The 18,551-nt window shown below is 53.9% G+C and overlaps 1 protein-coding gene across 2 annotated transcripts in view; it reads left to right on the plus strand.

Moving 5' to 3' along the window:
• Positions 1-18,551, plus strand: part of ITGA11 (integrin subunit alpha 11) — a 128,541-nt gene that overhangs the window by 105,976 nt on the left and 4,014 nt on the right. For both annotated transcript variants that reach the window (XM_057543338.1, XM_057543337.1), the window contains exons 18-28: positions 961-1,071; positions 4,496-4,581; positions 6,002-6,209; positions 8,598-8,696; positions 10,273-10,349; positions 12,098-12,187; positions 12,990-13,080; positions 14,369-14,482; positions 14,685-14,771; positions 16,422-16,532; positions 16,631-16,726. In XM_057543338.1, the coding sequence (XP_057399321.1) occupies positions 961-1,071; positions 4,496-4,581; positions 6,002-6,209; positions 8,598-8,696; positions 10,273-10,349; positions 12,098-12,187; positions 12,990-13,080; positions 14,369-14,482; positions 14,685-14,771; positions 16,422-16,532; positions 16,631-16,726 (1,170 nt within the window). The remainder of the gene's footprint in view (positions 1-960; positions 1,072-4,495; positions 4,582-6,001; positions 6,210-8,597; positions 8,697-10,272; positions 10,350-12,097; positions 12,188-12,989; positions 13,081-14,368; positions 14,483-14,684; positions 14,772-16,421; positions 16,533-16,630; positions 16,727-18,551) is intronic.

The following is an 18,551-nucleotide window of genomic DNA, read 5'->3' on the forward strand; positions in this document are numbered from 1 at the left end:
ACCAGTGGGGGCCTGGTGCATCCACCCAGAAACTCCAGACACCCAGCCGCAGCTCCAGCCTCGGAGACACAGGCAGGGGACACTCAGAGCCCACCTGACCCCAATAGTCACTGGGCAAAGGTCAAAAAATCAAGAAGTCCTGGTGTCTGTTAATATTGTTGCCCCTCTGATGTGTTTATGGTCTGGTTCTCAAAGTGTGGTCCCCAGACCAGCAGCATCTTCATTACCCGGGAACTTTTTAGAATTTCATGTTCTCAAGCTCCATTCCAGACCTAGTGAATCAGAAAATCTCGGGATGGGACTCAGTGTTTTAACCCCCGCCCCCTCCCAGGGTGGCATTCTGATGCAAGCTCAAGTTTGAAAGTCATTGCCTTAACGCAAGGAAGCCACTGGTGTCAAGATTTGGGTTCCATGGCGGGGGGCGGGGGGGATTGGGGGATTTTTTAGGCAGCTCTAAGCATCCCCTGAATTGCCCCTATTTTGTTCAACTTTGTTCATTCATTGATTTACTAAGCCTTGTCACAGTGCTAGGACTGTGCTAAGAGGCTTTGGAGAGAGGAGGACTGACACACAATCAGATAGTTTGGATGCCACGTAAGTGTGTCAGTAACAGGTCTGAATGGAGTGTGGGGATGAGGTGCTGCCTGGCTTCCTAGAGGCCGGGGTGTTGGGGACACAGGTTCCCAGCCTTGAAGGACGAGCAGGAGTTGGTGAAACATGCAGGCAGAGGGGTTGGCATACGCTGAGCCAAGGGCCCTTTCCAGGAGCAACACTCTCCAGCTGCGGCCCCATCTGGGAGCCTCCGTGCACTCACGGATGCTAAAGCTGCATGGACACATGCTCAGGGCTGACGAGGCCGCTACCCTCCCAGCTTCGGGAGGTAGACGTTCTCTCAGTGGTCCTGGCCATGACACGGATGTTCCCTCTGCCCTCACCCCGTGCTCATCTCCTCCCACACAGGACACCGCTGACTACGTGAAGCCAGTGACCTTCTCGGTCGAGTATTCCCTGGAGGACCCCGACTATGGCCCGATGCTGGACGACGGCTGGCCCACGACCCTCAGAGTCTCGGTACGTCCTGGCATCCAGGGCAGCAGCTTTGGCACACACCCCACCGCCACCCCTCGCCTCCTCCCAGAAGCCCAGGCTTTGCGACAGGCACAGAGGAGTTCTTCCCCTGCCTCGCCTTCCCACCTCCTGCCCTGCAAATTCCCAGCAGGCTCCTCCCCTCCTTCCTCGCAACTCGTGCTGAGCAATTTCTTGAAGGTAAGGACCTGGCCTTCTCCTGTGCAAGGCTCCCGTATCCCCAGCAGAGAGTGAGCCCGGAGTGGGTCCTGAGACTCACAGGACCCGAAGGGACCTTAGTTCTCAATCGTCCACTTCCCTCATTGACAGACGAGGACACTGGAGGCCAGAGAGAGTGATTCAACCACTAGAGCCTAGTCTGCGCTGGTTGAATGATCCACTAATTAACAAACAGTCCTCCTAGCTTGCTCCAAGTATTCCAAAAATAAGTAGTTTTAGCCTCATCATTGGCTCTGCACCCCCCAAACCCACCTTTTCTAATCCCTGGCTCTAAGGGCATCAGAATTTTCTGGTATCTAATATTCAGATGCTCCCTGCATCTGCAACTCCATATAAATCCCACACAAAGAAAACGTCAGACAGTTATCCATTCTGCCTGAGCTGTGCTAGAAGAGCAGGCAGAATAAACCCCGGGGATTTAGGAACAACTTTCAAATATACCACAGTGCTCTTAAGACCATGACCTACGAGGTCCAGCCTCTGAGCAGTGTCTCTGAGAATTATTGGATTGGCCAAAAAGTTCATTCGGTTAATGAATACATTGTTCAATAAAGTTCTTCGTGAAAGTGAAAAATGTGTCTTTTATTTTTACTTAAAACCAAACAAACTGTTTGGCCAACCCAATATATAGAATCCAGCCAGCAAACAACAATTTCAGAACTACTCACATGCTTGCCTTTATTTCTCCTACGTAAAAGAACTGTGTAGTCAACAGCAAGGCTTCTGAAAATCCCCTCTCTGCTCTCATTCTCCCCCATCAGCCCCCTCAGCTCCTCCCTCTTCCCAGAGCTCCCACATCCTACCACCCACCCCTCAACCTTCACACCTTCCCTCTTCTCCTGATTCTGCATCACAGATGTGTAAGAGAGGCTGTCTGAAAATGCAGTTCAGGAGAGGGGGAGATACTGACCTGGCAAAGCTGGAATTCTCATTAGTGAGCCAGGAGAGGGGGAAAGCTGGGTACCCTGAATCTTAATATTTTTCCCATCACAGTCATCACAAGGCCACTACAGCAAATGAATGAGTACACGTCACTCATTCTATAATCATGTTGAAGCCCATGATGCAGATGAATGTGCAGAGCACTCTCTGCTCTGATGCTGATAATACGGATGCAAGGTGGTGATAAGAGTCATAGGTCAAGTCAAAGATGGGAGTAAGCTCAGAGGAAGTGTCATCAAGCAGTCAGATGATAAGTCAGGGAGGACTTTCTGGAGGAGGTAGCTTTCCCCTGGACCTTTAGAATAGACGTGAGATGGGGACGATGGGCTTATTCCAGGAAAGCTGACAGCATAGCCAAGGTGTGGATGTGGGAACAAACAGGGTGAAGGGAAGTGTAAAGAAAAAATGAGAAATAGAGCTGAAAAAGTCAGTCTGGGCATATTACCAAGGGCTTTGGATAGCAGCTAAATGTCTAAAAATCTTGTTAAAATAGATTTCTAGCCCCCAGCAAATTAGAAACATTCTTCCCATCTCTCTGCTACAAATTCTTATTTAGCTTCTCATCAATGCCCAGCACTGTTCTAGTACCATAAAATTTTGCCTCTTGGGGGAATGAGCCATTCCATACAGCTGAGTGTAACAGTTGCTTATCATGTTAAATTATCCCTTTTAATCAAGTGGACAGAAATTTTTCTGAAGGTTATTATATAGTTTTCACACTTGAACAGTATGCTGGGCGGGCTGGGGCGTATTTCATCAGAGACTTGAAATCGCCAAGATGAACACGGGTGCTAGAATACAGTGAAGCCCCCAAGGGCTTCCAAAGTGTCTAGAGCTATGTCCTGGCATTGAATGCCTCGCTTTGCCCTCCTTTATATGGCTCTGCTGTCTTCCTTGCTGGCTGCTTCGAGCTGCAAATTCACCACGTGATGGGGAAGCCAAGGGGCAGGCTTGATAGAAACGTGTCTGAAATAAGAGCATGTGGGTCTGAGTGAGGGCCAGGGAGCTCCCCTCTGAGAAGTTAGTGAACATAAGGTACGCCTGGCCTCTGTGACACCTGTTTCCCCTCCCCTGGTTCAGGCTGTGCTCCTGGTGGGGACAGTTTCACTCCTCAGCTCCAGACTTGAACACCCACCTACCTGCTGAGCCCTTCTCCCTGGATGGGCCACAGGCACTTCAAACTCAGTGTGCCCCAAACTGATCCCCTCCACTTAACCCCTCCATTTATAAATGAATGGTGCGGCCACCCTTCCAGACACTCGAAAGGAAACTCGGCCAACATCCAGGACCCTTTTCTCCCTTAGTCCTGATGAACTCCAGGTCCTGCTGCTCTCACCTCTGGGGTTCCTAACCCGTTTCCCCACACACACACACCCACTACCACACCGACACCGTCGTCATCTCTTGCGTGAACATTGCAGCAGCCTCCTTAGCGGTCTCTCTGCCTCTACTCTTGACCCTAACAGTCCATCCACCCACAGCAGCCAGAGGGAGCCTTCGATACGTGGGTCTGGGAGGACACGACCCCAAGACCCTGTTAAGACATGACCCCGCCCATCTCTGCATCTCCTGTACCCCTTACTACAGCAACACTAAATAGCCATCATTCCCCAAGCTTACCATGCTGCTTCATGCCTCAGGCCCTTTGCACAGACTCGTCCTTCCTCCCAGACTTCCCTCTCCCTCTGGTCCATCCAGCTAACTCAGTCATCCTTTGGAACTCTGACCTACTGTCATTTCTCTGAAGCCTTCTCATCTATGGGCCAAAATAACTGTTTCCTCCTCTCTGCGTCCTCTATTCCTCATACAGATTTTTTTTTTGCACATTTCACACTATAATTATTTGTTCACACCCTCATCTTCCCCATGAGCTGAGAGCAGAAGCTGTGTCTTCCTCATCCTATATACCCAGTACCAGAGAGCTTGCTCCCCGCAGTAAATGATCAATCAGTGTGGACTGGCACTGGGTAAGTGGGTGTTCTGTGCTAGCAGCTCAGCTGGGGACTGAAAGGGACCTGGGAGGAGTTGAGTTTTGAGCCATGTTCTAAAGAAGGGACTGTCTATGCCAAAGCATGAGAAAAAGCAGCATGGTGCTGTGAAAAAGGCAGAAAAAACAAAGCCTGTGTCTAGTGCCGCAGAAAGAGGAGCTGGTGTGCTGTGGAGATAAGGGATGGCCCACAGCAAAGATGGGGGCTGGAAGCTCTGGGTGCCCTATCCAGCCACCCATACCTGCCTCTCCCTGGCCCAGGTACCCTTCTGGAATGGCTGCAATGAGGATGAGCACTGTGTCCCTGACCTCCTGCTGGACGCCCGCAGTGACCTGCCCACAGCCATGTGAGTAGGCTCCTGCCCACCCCCACACTGACTCCTTTCCCTTCCCCGCTGGTGGATCTAGGCTCCCAGGGCCCTGGATGACAATCCTGCACATGCTTCTTCTAGGCAGCGAGGACCAAGCACTGAACTTGGAGCATGGTTCTAGCTCAGGCTCTGCCTCTAACTCCTGTGTGACCTCAGGCAAATACCTTGCCCTCTCTGGGCCTCAGTGACCGCCTCTGTAAAATGAATACTGTTAGTTTAATCCAACCTCCTCAAACTTTGTTTAGAAAAGGAATCCTTTCTTTGGAGCCTGCACTATAAAACAGATAAAAGGTGGAGACTTGAGGACCTAGAGTTCTTGGTGTTCGTTGTCTAACCCCCAGACTAGATGACTTCTAAGGTCCATGGACTGACCACTTGGGCTCAGTACTAAGGAGATTAGCAGAGGATGAGCAGGGTGCTCACAATCCCCTGGAAGAAATAAACTGGCAGGGCTCCCCTGGTGGCGCAGTGGTTAAGAATCTGCCTGCCAACGCAGGGGACACGGGTTCGAGCCCTGGTCCGGGGAGGTCCCACATGCCACGAAGCAACTAAGCCCGTGCACCACAACTACTGAGCCTGCGCTCTAGAGCCCACGTGCCACAACTACTGAAGCCTGCACGCCTAGGGCCCATGCTCTGCAACAAGAGAAGCCACCGCAATGAGAAGCCCACGCACCGCAACGAAGAGTAGCCCCGGCTCGCCGCAACTAGAGAAAGCCCGCGTGCAGCAACAAAGACCCAAAGCGGCCAAAAATAAATTAAAATAAAATAAATTTATAAAAAAAAAAAAAGAAATAAACTGGCAGACAAGGAAAAATACTGATCCTATTTCAAATTTATGTAATATATTTTTAAATAATTTATGCTCAGCTTTTATTCAACTATGAAATGATTAGATAGAAGGTACATATACAATAAATGGAAATAATACAACACTACTATATATAAAAATAGATAAACAACAAGGATCTACTGTACAGCACAGGGAACTATATTCAATATCTTATAATAACCTATAAGGGAAAAGAATCTGAGAGAATATGTGTGTGTGTGTGTGTGTGTGTGTGTGTGTATATGTATATCTGAATCACTTTGCTTGCTGTACACCTGAAACTAACACAACATTGTAAATCAACTATACTTCAATAAAAATATAAATAATAAAAATAAATAAAAAATAGAAATAGTACACCCAAACCTTGTAGAAGGATGAAGAAGCAAAGATTCTAACCATCTAGGCTAATAATCAGGCTTGTCTCCATATTGAGCTCTGAGCTTCCTGGCAGCCAAAGCCAGAAGGAAAACATGCTGATTGGAGAGGTGATACATGCACAGTGAGGTCTACCCCTGCATTCCCCATTCCATGTGCCTGATTCCTGCTGGTCTCTTTCCTGCAGGGAGTACTGCCAGAGGGTGCTGAGGAAGCCTGCCCAGGACTGCTCTGCGTACACACTGTCCTTTGACACCACGGTTTTCATCATAGAGAGCACACGGCGGCGGGTGGCGGTGGAGGCCCTGCTGGAGAACAAGGGCGAGAACGCCTACAGCACAGTCCTAAATATTTCACAGTCAGCAAACCTGCAGTTTGCCAGCTTGATCCAGAAGGTAAGACCTCAGGCGGCCTGCCTGGCCTGCCTGAGGGGAAGGGCTGAGGCAGGAAAGGAGGGGTCCAGGTAGGGGGCCCGGCTGCACGTTAGAATCACCTGGGAGCTTAAAGGTGCCTGTGTTCAGACTTCTCCAGGACTTTCTAATTGATGTGGTCTGGGTGGGGCCTGGGTCAGTCCGCTTCTAAAGCTGCCCAGGTGATGTCAGTGTGCAGCCTGGGCTGAGAACCATGGGGAGAGGGTGGTCTGAGCCCTTCAGACCATGGAGAGGAACATCCTTCAGCCTGCGCCCTTGGCCCTTGTTAGGGGTGCGCACACACATACACACGCCCGCACGTGTGCACACTAGTGCGTACACACCCTCTGCCTACAGTTCATCTTCCAGGCTTTCTCACACCAGTCCTTCTAATGAGAACCAGAACCGATTTCTCCCCACTTTAAAACCTCCCGTCACTCCCAGTTGCTTTCACAACAGATCCCGAACTCCTTGTGGTCGCGCTCGAGGCCCTTCCTGCTTCCCCAGCCTCACCTGCCACTTCTGCCCGCACCCCAACACCGGTAGTCCCACTGGCCCCCGCTGTTTCCCAGCGCACCTGCCCTTTCACACCGAGGCCCTACCGACCACAGACCCCTGCCTGAGACCCCCTCCCTCATTTCCTGAGAAGCTCCTGCTTCCCCGTGGTAACCCCTTACAACGCCTGCTTACATTTCACCCTCACAACAACTCCAGGAGGTGGTGGTGGTCATCGTATCCCCCTTTACAGAGGAGGAAACTGAGGCACAGAGAGGGGTTAAGTGGCCTGAACAGGACCACACAGCCAGCGAGCGGCAGAGTGGGATTCCCACCCAGCAGCTGGCTCCTGAGCCCACGCTTCACGAGGGAGCATGGTCCCCATGCCACGCTCTCTGGGGTGGCTTCCTGAAGCCCCAAAAGGCCACACAGGGCCCCCCGGCCCTCACAGCTCCCTGGCACAGCCCTATGTGTGCTCTGTGGAAATCATCAGTGTCCGAGCGCTGCCCCGTTATAACCCTGAACTCCCAGAGGGCGACTGCCCGGTCTCAGCCACATCTGTCCCCAGGGCTGGGCCAGGGCTGGGCACGGAGAAGTCCCTCAAGACATGTCTGTTGAATAAACCTAGGACGTCGTTGTCGTGTGTGTGTACCGGGGGGTCCCAGGTCCCGGCAAACACAATCTCTGTCCTCACAGATCTCCGTGTCCACCTGGAGCCTGGGGGGCAGCATAGGAGAGCCAGCAGGGCCCTTCTGTCCTCACCTCCACCACCCCTTCCTCACTGGACTGGGGAGAGGCAGGATGGGCCCCTCCTCACACACACACACACACACACACACACACACACACACACACACGCTGTTCCTATAGCCAGAAGGAGAAGCCGAGTGGAGTGAGGCCCCTGAGAAAAGAGGGGGGCTGCCTGCCGTGTCCTCCCTTCCCCATCGGGGGGCCCCCAGTGTCCTCAAACAGACTTCAAGTTAAGTGCAGAGGACCTGAAGGAGGGGCTGTCAGTGCAAAGTCAGTCCATCTGTCAGGCCCGGGTCCTGTTCCACGGCCCAGAGTGAAGATGACCAGCCCACCTGATGGTCTTTCAAAGGCCTCTCCTCCCAGAGGTTTTGTGTCTGTTTGGCTTAAGGGTATTTAGGGGAAACTGAGCCCCAAACCTGCATCCATCTCTTCCTGCTTCCCTGGCCCTGACTTTCCAAGACCAATCTCGTGCCTGTTCATAACCCTAGGGGGAAGGAATCATGGAATTTTGTTTCTGTGACGCAGAAGGGCTTTGGAAACGTGTTCTGTGAAAGGCCGTATCCGTACACACACACAGGCGCGTGAGCACACACACGTGGCAGGTGGTGTGTGTAGGGCTAGCCTGCAGCCTGGCTCCTTCACCGCCCCGCCGTCCATCCCCAGCCCAGGAGATGCTCACAGCTGGAGCTCAGCACACCCTCCTTCCTCTCCCCGACCCCTACCCTCCAACAAAGGGACCTTGAGCAGAGGAAGCCACTTGCTGGTGGTCTGCGCTAGTCACCTCCCGTCTCTGGGGCTCAGTGACCCCACCTGTAAGCTGGATGATAAGTCCCGCCTCTGGGATTGATCCAGAGAGGATGACAAAGCATATACGTGAGCGCCTGCCCACTCTCTCCACGACCCGGCACCGCTGAGCCAGTCCCCCGCCCCTGCACCGGGCCCCCACCATGCTTTCCGCACCCAGACCCAAGCTGCACCCGAGCCTCCAGGGCCCCTGTGGTCCCAGGATCTGCGGCCTGTGCTGCAGCTTCAGCCTGGGCAGTTGGGGGGCTGGGGGCAAGGGTGGCCCCCCACACCTGGGTCTCGGGCCCCACCTAACTGGTGCCCGTGATGCCCCCATCGCCCCAGGACGACTCGGACGGCAACATCGAGTGTGTGAACGAGGAGAAGAGGCTCCACAAGAAAGTCTGCAACGTCAGCTACCCCTTCTTCCGGGCCAAGGCCAAGGTTGGGGCTGGGGTGGTGTGGGGAGGGACGGGACGGGTCGGGGAGGCACAGGGGAGGCAAGAGAAGTGGAAGGGAACAGAGCGGAGGACTGGGGAGGGATGGAGAGGCCTGAGGGAGCCTTTTAAGCAGGTTAGTTTTTTCTCCCATGAAATGACCTTCAAGTGACCTAATTAGCCAGCCATCCCCAGGGCTGACAGCGCACCCCAGGAGAACACCAGGACCCTCACCTCAGGGGGAATCCTACCACTCCCACCCACCACTCTTCCACCTCCTCTTGGCCATTTACCCCACTGTCCTGTATCCTAACCTGTTTTTTAAATGTCCAGCCTCTGTCATGGTGCTGTGCCTGGGGAGAGATGGGAAGAAAAATGAACGTTTCTTGAGCACCTACCATGTGCTTAAAAGTACATGTGAAAAGAGTGTAGGGATGGGAGAGGTAGACTCCAGACTGTGGGGACGTTTGCCCATCACCCCCGGGCAGTAGGCAGCCCCTGAAGGTTCTAGAGCAAGAGGAGACCTGACCGAGGCCGAGCTGCTTGTAGAGCGGGAACCAGACAGAGGGGAGCTGGAGGCAGGGGCCACCTAGAGAGTAGCAGTGTGTTCCCAGGAGCAAGGTCTGCAAGGCTGGGGGAGGGGGAGGAGAAGGGGGAGGGGGATTAGGGCTCCTGACAAAAGAACCTCCCCAGTGCGACAAAAGTCGAGATTGTGGGTTTTGAGGTGAGGCGATGACGCACCCAGGAGCTCTTGGGTGAAGACCCAGGGGGAGCAGCACACAGCCCAAGCTTCCCCACCCGACCCTGCGGCCGCTCAGGAAGTAGCCATCCCCGCCCCCGCACCCCACCCCTGCCACCAGGTCTCCTTGGGAAACCCTGTGAGGGTCAGACCTGGGAAGAGCACGAGAGGTCTGTGCAAAGCCCCAGGAGCGCCACCAGGTGGGGCAGAAGGTAGCAAAGAGGGTCAGATGTCAAAGGGCACAGTCAGGGGACCCAGGCCCTACTCCTGGGTGAAGGCCAAGGGAAGCACCAGGACCTGGGCCGTCAGAGTGGTGGGAGGACCGCTGGACAAGGAGACAGGTGTGTGTGACTAGCCTCTGGGTAGCCGGGGACAGCCTTCACCCTTCTCCAGGCCTCACACCTGTTCACACGCAAGAACGGGGGGTGCATGAGGGGGTTTTATTACTAGATTCTGGCCCCCACTTCCTGCGATGCATGTTGATGGCCATCTCCCCTTCCCACCATCAAGTGCCCCCCAGAAATTCCTGCAGAAAGAGTCTGAAGTTGGATTTGCTGCCTTCTGGTTGCCTGTAGTTAAAAACAAAAAGGGAGGGGGCGGAGGGCTGGCCTCACAGCCAAGAAGCCCCAGCAGGGGAGCTGTTGACCTTGGCTGCATTCCCACTACAGCCCCTGAGCTCAGCTCACATTACTCCAGCACCTGGTCCTCCCTCCCCCAGCCCATTCCCTGCCAGCAGGGCCCACCAAAAGGGCAGGGGTTGGGAGGGGCAGTCCAGGGCTGGTGTGGGCAGTGCTCAGACAGGCAGTTCCCAGCCAGCCCGGCTCCAGCGACTTCTTCCTTGTAGGTGGCTTTCCGTCTGGATTTCGAGTTCAGCAAATCCGTCTTCCTGCACCACATGGAGATCCAGCTCACAGCGGGCAGGTCAGGGCTTGCCCGCTTCTTCTCCCTCCCTGCTCGCTACTCCTGAGGCCTGTTCTGCTGCTGGGAACTGCCCCTCCCCACACCAAATCCCCCGCCAAGCCTTGTCCATCACTACCCTGCCTGGGTGGGCCCTGGGTCAGTCCCCAAGTGCGGGCCAACCTGCTGCCCGCTGTGCTGCTGCCATTCTTTGTTCTTGGGCAGCTTGGATATAAATAATAATACCCTCAGCTTTCTACAGCATTTTATATAGCAATTATTTAAAAGCCCTACAGTTATAAAGTACTATGCATGTAATATCTCAGTCAGTCCTCACAGCAGCCCCTTAAGACAGGCAAAGCAGGGCTTATTCCCCACTCCACCCCACCTCCCAAGTTACAGGTAAGAAAAGGAAAGCTCAGAGAGGTTGAGTGAATTTCCCAACAACACACAGCATGTAAATAGTACAGCTGGGAGCTAACTAGTTTTCCTACTCCTTATCCGGTGCTCTTTATGTCCTGGTCACTTCTCTCCCCTTGGAAATTTCCAATTTTAAAAGGCCTTTCCTTACTCTATGTGGGTCTGTCTGTCTGTCTGTCTGTCTCTCAGGCCTCCCTGAGGCAGCTTGCTGTAGGTTGACACCGTGAATCGCCCATGTCAGTAATAAACACATGGAGGTGAGGAGGAATTCTGGCTGCTCTGGAGCCTTATAAACCCTCCTGAGAACTTCTCCACACTGAGAAATAAACACTGCAGGCAAACCAGGCACCAACATTCCAACACACACACATATGTGCAAACCAGTCAGCAGTCACGGGAGTGCTGGGGATCAACACAGCAGCATGTGCGTGTGTCCAGGTATAGTTAGCCAAACTGTGCACTCTGGTGGAATTCTCACTTGACATGAGGCGAAGTTTGTAAGATGTGTTGGTATCTTAAGGCCTCCCTCTTAGAAAGCAGTCTGTTCTCACAGGGCAGTGAACGCCCTTGCCTGCAGTGTCCTTGGCAGTGTGGGTGTTGGCGGGTGTTTGTGAGTTAGGCATATGTAGGCAGGGGACACTGGGCATCTGTGTGTGTCCGGTCTCCCTTTTCTAACTAAGCACCTATCTGGGGTAAGGTTTCCAAAGGAAATCAAACAGTGTATGTAATGAGCAGAAATCATACCTTTTTTATGTCTAAATGATCTGCTCCGGTAGTTCACGGTGCTCAGAAGTGAAGGGAAGCATATTCAACAAAACTTCCTCTAATGCCTCTGAATTTCACTCTCCGGCCTTTTCAAGGCAGCATAGCCCCCATGGGAGCTGGCGCACCCCTAGTCAGCTTGGGGGGGTCGGCTCAAGGGTCAGTAAACGCTCTGCTGTGAATTCCTCATGCTCTTCCCCTCTCTTGGGCAGACCCTTGCCCTGGAGGCGTCATCTCCCAGGGCGGGGGGCGGGGGGGTAGGTAGCACAGCATGTGCCCCTCTGACAGATGAGGAGGGCACACAGGCCGCTGTGACCAAGCTGGCGCCGTCCTCCCAGCCTCCAGCCCAGATGTGCTGCACCCAGAAAGAGGGCAGGGAAAGCTGAGGTCTCCAGGTCCCCTGCCTCCCCGGCCCTTCCCCTCCCGGGAGACACCTCTGATGACCCCCTGGCTGGCTGCTCTGGTGCAGCAGACCTAGACGCCCCAGGATGCTCCTTCTCAGCCTGACTTGGATCCCTCCTGCTGCCCCGAGCTGGGTGGAGGGAGGGCTGCCCCCTCCTGACCACAGGCGCTGCCGCCTCTCCTTGCAGTGACAGTGACGAGGAAGAGAGCACCAAGGAAGACAACACGGCCCTCCTGCGCTTGCACCTCAAGTATGAGGCTGACGTGCTCTTCACCAGGTGGGCCGCAGCCCCAGGGCCCTCATGCTGAGGGACTATGGGATGCAGCTGGGTATGCCCCTGAGAGTGCACCCCCCTCGTCCATGGAGGGGAGGTGGTGTCAACATGGGGGAGGAAGAGATACAGACCTGGTCCCCAGGGAGCTCCCCGCAGTGGGGGAGGGGGAGGGCTGGAGCAGCAGGCAGTATCCACCCCAGGTGCAGGCTATAAGCGGAGGCATGGTCTGCAGAGAATTTTAAAATAGTAAAACCTGCTAAAAAGTCCATCTGCATTTCATTACCACCTTGCACTAGCAATTCTAAATAGCATCAGTGAGAAAATGCTCCTCCCTGCAGGGCAGACTGCTCCCACCGCCCACCCACCTCAGTCTGCCAGTGGTCCCCAGTGTGCCCCTTGAGAGCTCCCAGGAGGGCGGAGAAGTCAGAAGGTAACAACAGACAGACAGAAAGTTCAGGCCCTCCCACGGCCACCACTAGAGGCTGGAACGGTGCACAGTGGGCAAGTTCATGATCAAAAGAGGCCATGCCCCTGGGCAGGAGGCGAGGGCAGGGGTGGCAAATAACTTGCTCTTCTGGTTCATGGGCATCCCACACACGAGGCAGACATTGCTAATTGATCTCAGAGTTTATTCCTGCTGAGCCTCAGAATCCTTCCCAACACAGCACTCCCGATGGACACAAGAGGAAATGTATTTGCTGTGGTTTAGGGGGAGGCGGGCACATGCCCACACCCTCTTTCGTTCGTTTATCCATCTAGCCCACACTGACTGAGCTCATGGCGGCCCTGTCCTCTGTCCCTGCAGGAGCAGCAGCCTGAGCCACTACGAGGTCAAGCCCAACAGCTCGCTGGAGAGATACCATGGCATTGGGCCTCCCTTCAACTGTGTTTTCAAGGTTAGTCTGGAAGGGAGTCAAGCAGACAGCGAAAGACAGGAGCTGAGCATCCCCCATCTGGGAGGGGAGGAATCTGGAATCATTGCTAGTGCCTGGGGTTCAGCTTCAACCCTGCCACCCATTCACTGTGTGACTTTAGGCAAGTCCCTTCCCCTCTCTGGGGCTCTCAGTCCTCATCTGGAAAATTATGGGGCTGAACTGGGAAGATGTGTCAGTGAAGATTAGGTGTAGCTGCTTATAATTTTTAAAGTATGAAAAAAAACAGTGGTCTAAATGCCCTGGGGTTTATTCTCTCCCATAAAAGAAGTCCAGAGTTGGCAGCTTTACAGAGTTATCCAGGATTGGGTCTACTTGTGTCTGTTCCATCATCCTCAACATGCAATCATCAGCCTATCAAGTTCACCTCATAGTCCAAGGTGGCTGCAGCTCCAGCCATCACGTTCTTATTCCAGGAAGAAGGAAGGGGAGAAGAGCAGACCAGACCCCTGCCTACTAAGAAACCTCCTTGGCAGTTCCTTGCACTTCCAGTTACTTCTCATTGTCCAAAACGGTGTGATTCAGCTGTAAGGGAGGCTAGGAAATATGCCTTTTTGTCTTGCTTTCTGTCACTAAGGAAGGAGGGAGAAGGAGAATTAAGAAGCAGTTTAGAGTCTCTGCCACGGTGTGCCCCAAGATCTCCCCAGCCCTGAACTGCTGAGTGAGAATTGGGAGCAGGTAGATGGCTGGAAACATGCAGATGCCTCAATGGCTCATCCAAGAGAGATTTAGTAACCTGCCCAAGGCCACACAGCTCATCTGTGGCGGCAGCCCCAGGTTATGTGCTCAGGCTTTCTGATTCCAAAGCCCTATTTGTGATCACTGTGGCTCTGACACCAAATGTGTCACGGCTAGAATGTGAACCAACACACACTCACTATTTACATCCTGCATCAGTTACTGATTATTTCTCACAATAAAGGAATTGCTGTCACCATCTCCACCCCGACCTCTGTCCAGGGAGGCCACCAGCACCACAGCCAAGAGAGGGTGAAAAGGGAAGTAACCCTTGCTGTCAGCCTTGTGGCCCCCTAGTGACCCATCCTCAGCCTCCAGGAGCCCATCCCTTTCAGCTTTCATGCAGTTTCATCCTGTAGCCCCCCGCCGAGATCTGGAAGAGCTTTGGAGCATCTACAGTGAAAAAGCCAGGGGGCTTGAAGGGGCCTGGCTGGGGGGATCGCCCCCGTGAGCCTCATCTTCCACCCCCCAACTGCTGCTGGGTGTACTGACACCTCCCCACCTCTGGCCACAGATCCAAAACTTGGGCTTGTTCCCCATCCACGGAGTGATGATGAAGTTCACTGTTCCCATCGCAACCAGGGGCGGCAACCGGCTGCTGCTGCTGAAGGGCTTCTTCGCTGACCAGGTACCCGTGTCCCGGGGGACCAGCACAGGGAAGGGGACAAACATATCCCTAGGTGTGCCCCCAAGTCCCCAGACCTCAGCTCCTTCTCCCGAGCCCAGGGCCAGCTGGGCCTTCTCTGGGCAGAGGAGGAGAGACGACCGTGTCTGGGACGCCGAGTCTGCCAGTGCTGGTGGTGAGGCTGGTTGCGTGTGTCCTCGTGCAGGCGAACACGTCCTGTAACATCTGGGGGAACAGCACTGAGTACCGGCACGCCCCGACGGAGGAGGACTTGAGTCGTGCCCCACAGCTGGTGAGTGTCCCCCGTGCCAGGAGCCCCGAGGGACAAGGAGAGGGGGCTGCCTGAGCTCCTTGTCCAGTAGTTTGTCCAGAAGAGCTTGTTGAGTACCTCTATGTCCCAACCTCAAACAGAAAGGACACAGAATAAAGAAAAGATACTTCTTGCCCTTAGTGAGCTCGCCATCTCACAGGAGACATGGGATTGAGTGTAAAGAAGCCAGGTAGCGAGGCTGGGATACATGGGGCAGTGGAGCAGACAACCTCCAGTAGAGAAGCAGGGGTCGTGGACTTGCCCCTGTGCCTAAAAGTGCTGGTAGGATACGGACAAGCAGAGGGAGGAGGAAGGAGCCAGACCACACGGGGCTTGTACTAGAGACACTGACCACGTCAGCTGGGGCCTCCCTGCCCCCAGAGATGGAAGGCAGCCCAGCTCCCACTCCTGAGGCCCTCCCCAAGACACCTGCTAGTGTCCAGGTTTCTGTTCCCAGGGCTGCCTCTGTCCCCACATACCAATTTCTGAGCGTGCCTTCACTATTCCTTACCCAAATAAAAATCTTAGCTATTTTCATTTTGTTCATTTTGTTCATTTTCAAGTGCATCTTTGGAGTGAAGACTTGAACTTGGGTGGGGTGAGGTGGCTGTGAGGGAGCAACACAAATAAGTTTAACCTAATAAGTCCTAATTATTTGATGATTTGTTTGGGTTTTCTATTAGGACAGTATCATCTGCAAGTAATGATAGTTTTAGTTTTACCACTCAATCCTTTTAAATTGTTTTTCTTGTCTTATTGCTCTGGCTATAAGGGCAATGGTAAACAGAAATGATGACTGTCTTGTCTTGATCCTGCTTTTAAAGGGATTATTTTTAATTTTTCATTATTAAATGTGATACTTGCCACAGGCTTTTTTTTTTTAAATAAATAAATTTATTTATTTATTTATTTATTTATTTATTTATTTTTGGCTGTGTTGGGCCTTCGTTTCTGTGCGAGGGCTTTCTTTAGTTGCGGCGAGTGGGGGCCACTCTTCATCGCGGTGCGCGGGCCTCTCACTATCGCGGCCTCTCTTGTTGCGGAGCACAGGCTCCAGACGCGCAGGCTCAGTAGTTGTGGCTCACGGGCCCAGTTGCTCCGCGGCATGTGGGATCTTCCCAGACCAGGGCTCAAACCCGTGTCCCCTGCATTGGCAGGCAGATTCTCAACCACTGCGCCACCAGGGAAGCCCCAACCACAGGTTTTTAAAAATAAGCACCCTTATTCAGATTCAGGACATTCCCTGGGAGTTTTTATCATAAACAGAAGTTGGATTTCATAAAAGGCTTTTTTCTGCATCTGTTGCAGTAATACTGTCATTTTCCCTTTAATGCGTTTGCATGGTGATGACATTTATAGGCGCCCTAACGTTGACCCGAAGTTCTGTTCCTGAAATACACCCAGTTATGCACAACTTCAAGTGGAGCATCGGATATACCGTCTTTACCTTGTCCTCCAGCCAGCCCCTGGCAGCCCCAGCCCATGTGTCCCCCACCCCCATCCCCTTCCTTCTTCCTTGTGCTCTGCCCCTCCTACCTCAGGAACAAAACCCCACTTGGTCAAGCTGGGCATCTGAGCCATCTCTCTGGTGGCCAAGCCCCTGCTCACCCTGAGACCCACCTTCTCTTTCAGAATCACAGCAATGCTGATGTAGTTTCCATCAACTGCAACGTGAGGCTGGCCCCCAACCAGGAAATCAGTTTCCATCTGCTGGGGAACCTGTGGTTGAGGTCCCTAAAAGCAGTAAGTAGAGCCCCGGGGGGCCAGGCTGGAGGAGGCAGGTGCTGGGGCGCCTCCCCCGGGGGAGGGGCCAGAACCTGACAAGGCCTCTGATTACACAGCTCAAGTACAAGTTGATGAGAATCACGGTCCACGCAGCCTTGCAGAGGCACTTCCACAGCCCTTTCATCTTCCGCGAGGAGGATCCCAGCCGCCAGGTGAGCACTGGGAACCCTGCAGACCTGGGCCCCGGCCAGGCCAGCTTGGGGAAGGGTCGCCCCTTCCCCGAGAGTTTTCCTACTCCCCTTGCAGGAGAGAGATGGACAGGCCTGCCAGCAGTTAGTGCAGCATCAGAGGCGAGGGAAAATCGAGACAAACAGGCTGTTAGGGGCAAAAATGGGGAGCACAGGGCCAGAAATAGGCATTGGCGCTGTCCCTCGGGGGCACCAAGCGCTGCACCTCAACAGCCCCCGGAGGCGAGGAAGGAGGGACACCTGCGTGTTTTACACTAGAGGAAACGGAAGTGCCGCCCAGGCCTGCCTGCCTGCCCACCTGCCTCAGGGCGGCGAGGCTGGGTCTTGGCAGGCTGGCAGCCTAGAACGGCCAGCCAACCCTCCCCTCCCCATCCATCCGTGCCTCAAATCTAATGAATGAAGTCTGCTGCGAACTGAAATTGTGAAGACCGAGGGATTCGAGCTGTCTCTGAATCGGAACTCTTTTTGAATTGAGTAAAACCAGACTGTCACACATCAGACTGGCTTGAATCAGGGTCCAGGAAAGGGGTAAGGCTCCATGTGGTGCTCTCTGGGAAAATGAGAAATTGGGTCTTGAAAAAAAAGGCGGCTCCTCTGGAAGGAGCTGGGCGTCTCGGGCGTGGGACGCTGCTGCCCTCCACTGGCCACATCCCCAACCCTGGCCTGGGCTCCGGGTGAGCGTCCTGTACCAGATGCGCAGTCACCCACCAGCCCCACCCCAGGAGATGCTGGAGAGCAAAATGGGCCTGGTCAGGAAGCCAGACCTCCATAAAACACAAACGTCGATCCCAAACAGCGTGTGGGTGTGCCAGGCAGAGGGGGAGCCGGCACAGAAGCCCGAAGCAGCATTCAGCAGGTCCACCCGAGGAGCTGTGTTATTTGTTCGTTCTGCAGCATTTGTCGGGTGTTCATCCTGTGACTCAGGCTCAGCCCCCAGATGAATTAGGCAGACAAGGGGGCGAGGACAATGAAGTGTGGGTGCAGTCTGGGGGAGAGCACAGGTGCTGGCATGGGGGTTGGTCAGAGCAAGCCATGTCCAGGGAAGGCTTTCTGGAGGAGACGGTCCACTTGACCTGAATCTTGAGAGACGTGGGAATTTTCCAGGCAATCAAGCGAGAAGAGGCATGGTACAGACACCCCGCGCACACACACAAACCACCCCTTTCTCCACACTAGTCCATTTGTCATTTACTAGTTTAAGTGATTTCTCCTTCCACTCCCACTTCCCACCCCCCAAAACCCCTCTTATACTCTCTGGATGCCTCACTTCTCTTAGAAAGCCAGCAACCCAGAATTTAAGCCCCTGTTGCCTTGGCTCTGTGCAAGGTGCTGGTGTGGGAAGGCAGAGCCAGGTCCCAGCCTTCAGGGATGGAAAGAGCATAGAAGGGACCTGCTGTTGGTGGAGCGCTACCTATGTGACAGACACCATAACAGACACTTCCCACGTTACCCGGCTTACTCCTCACAGCACTGTGAGGGGCGTCCCCACGTCCATTTTTCAGATATGGAAACGGAGGCTGTGTGAGGTAAGGCGGAAGGGGAGCAGGCTTGCCTCAAGGTGAATAGAGAGTCAGTGGCCAAGCCGGGCTCCGCCATGCTGTCGTGGGGTGCGTTCATTCAGGCTTTCAGCGCGTTGACTGAGCTCCCGCTCCGTCCCAGGCGCTGTTCCAGGCACTGAGGATAGAGCAGTGAGCAAAACAGAAAAAGCCCCTGCTCTCCCTGGAGCTGACATTCTAGACGGGGGTGGGGGGAAGAGTCAACGAACATAAACACATACAATGTCAGTGGT

Source organism: Balaenoptera acutorostrata, chromosome 3 (assembly GCF_949987535.1).
Source record: "Balaenoptera acutorostrata chromosome 3, mBalAcu1.1, whole genome shotgun sequence".
Lineage (NCBI taxonomy): Eukaryota > Metazoa > Chordata > Mammalia > Artiodactyla > Balaenopteridae > Balaenoptera > Balaenoptera acutorostrata.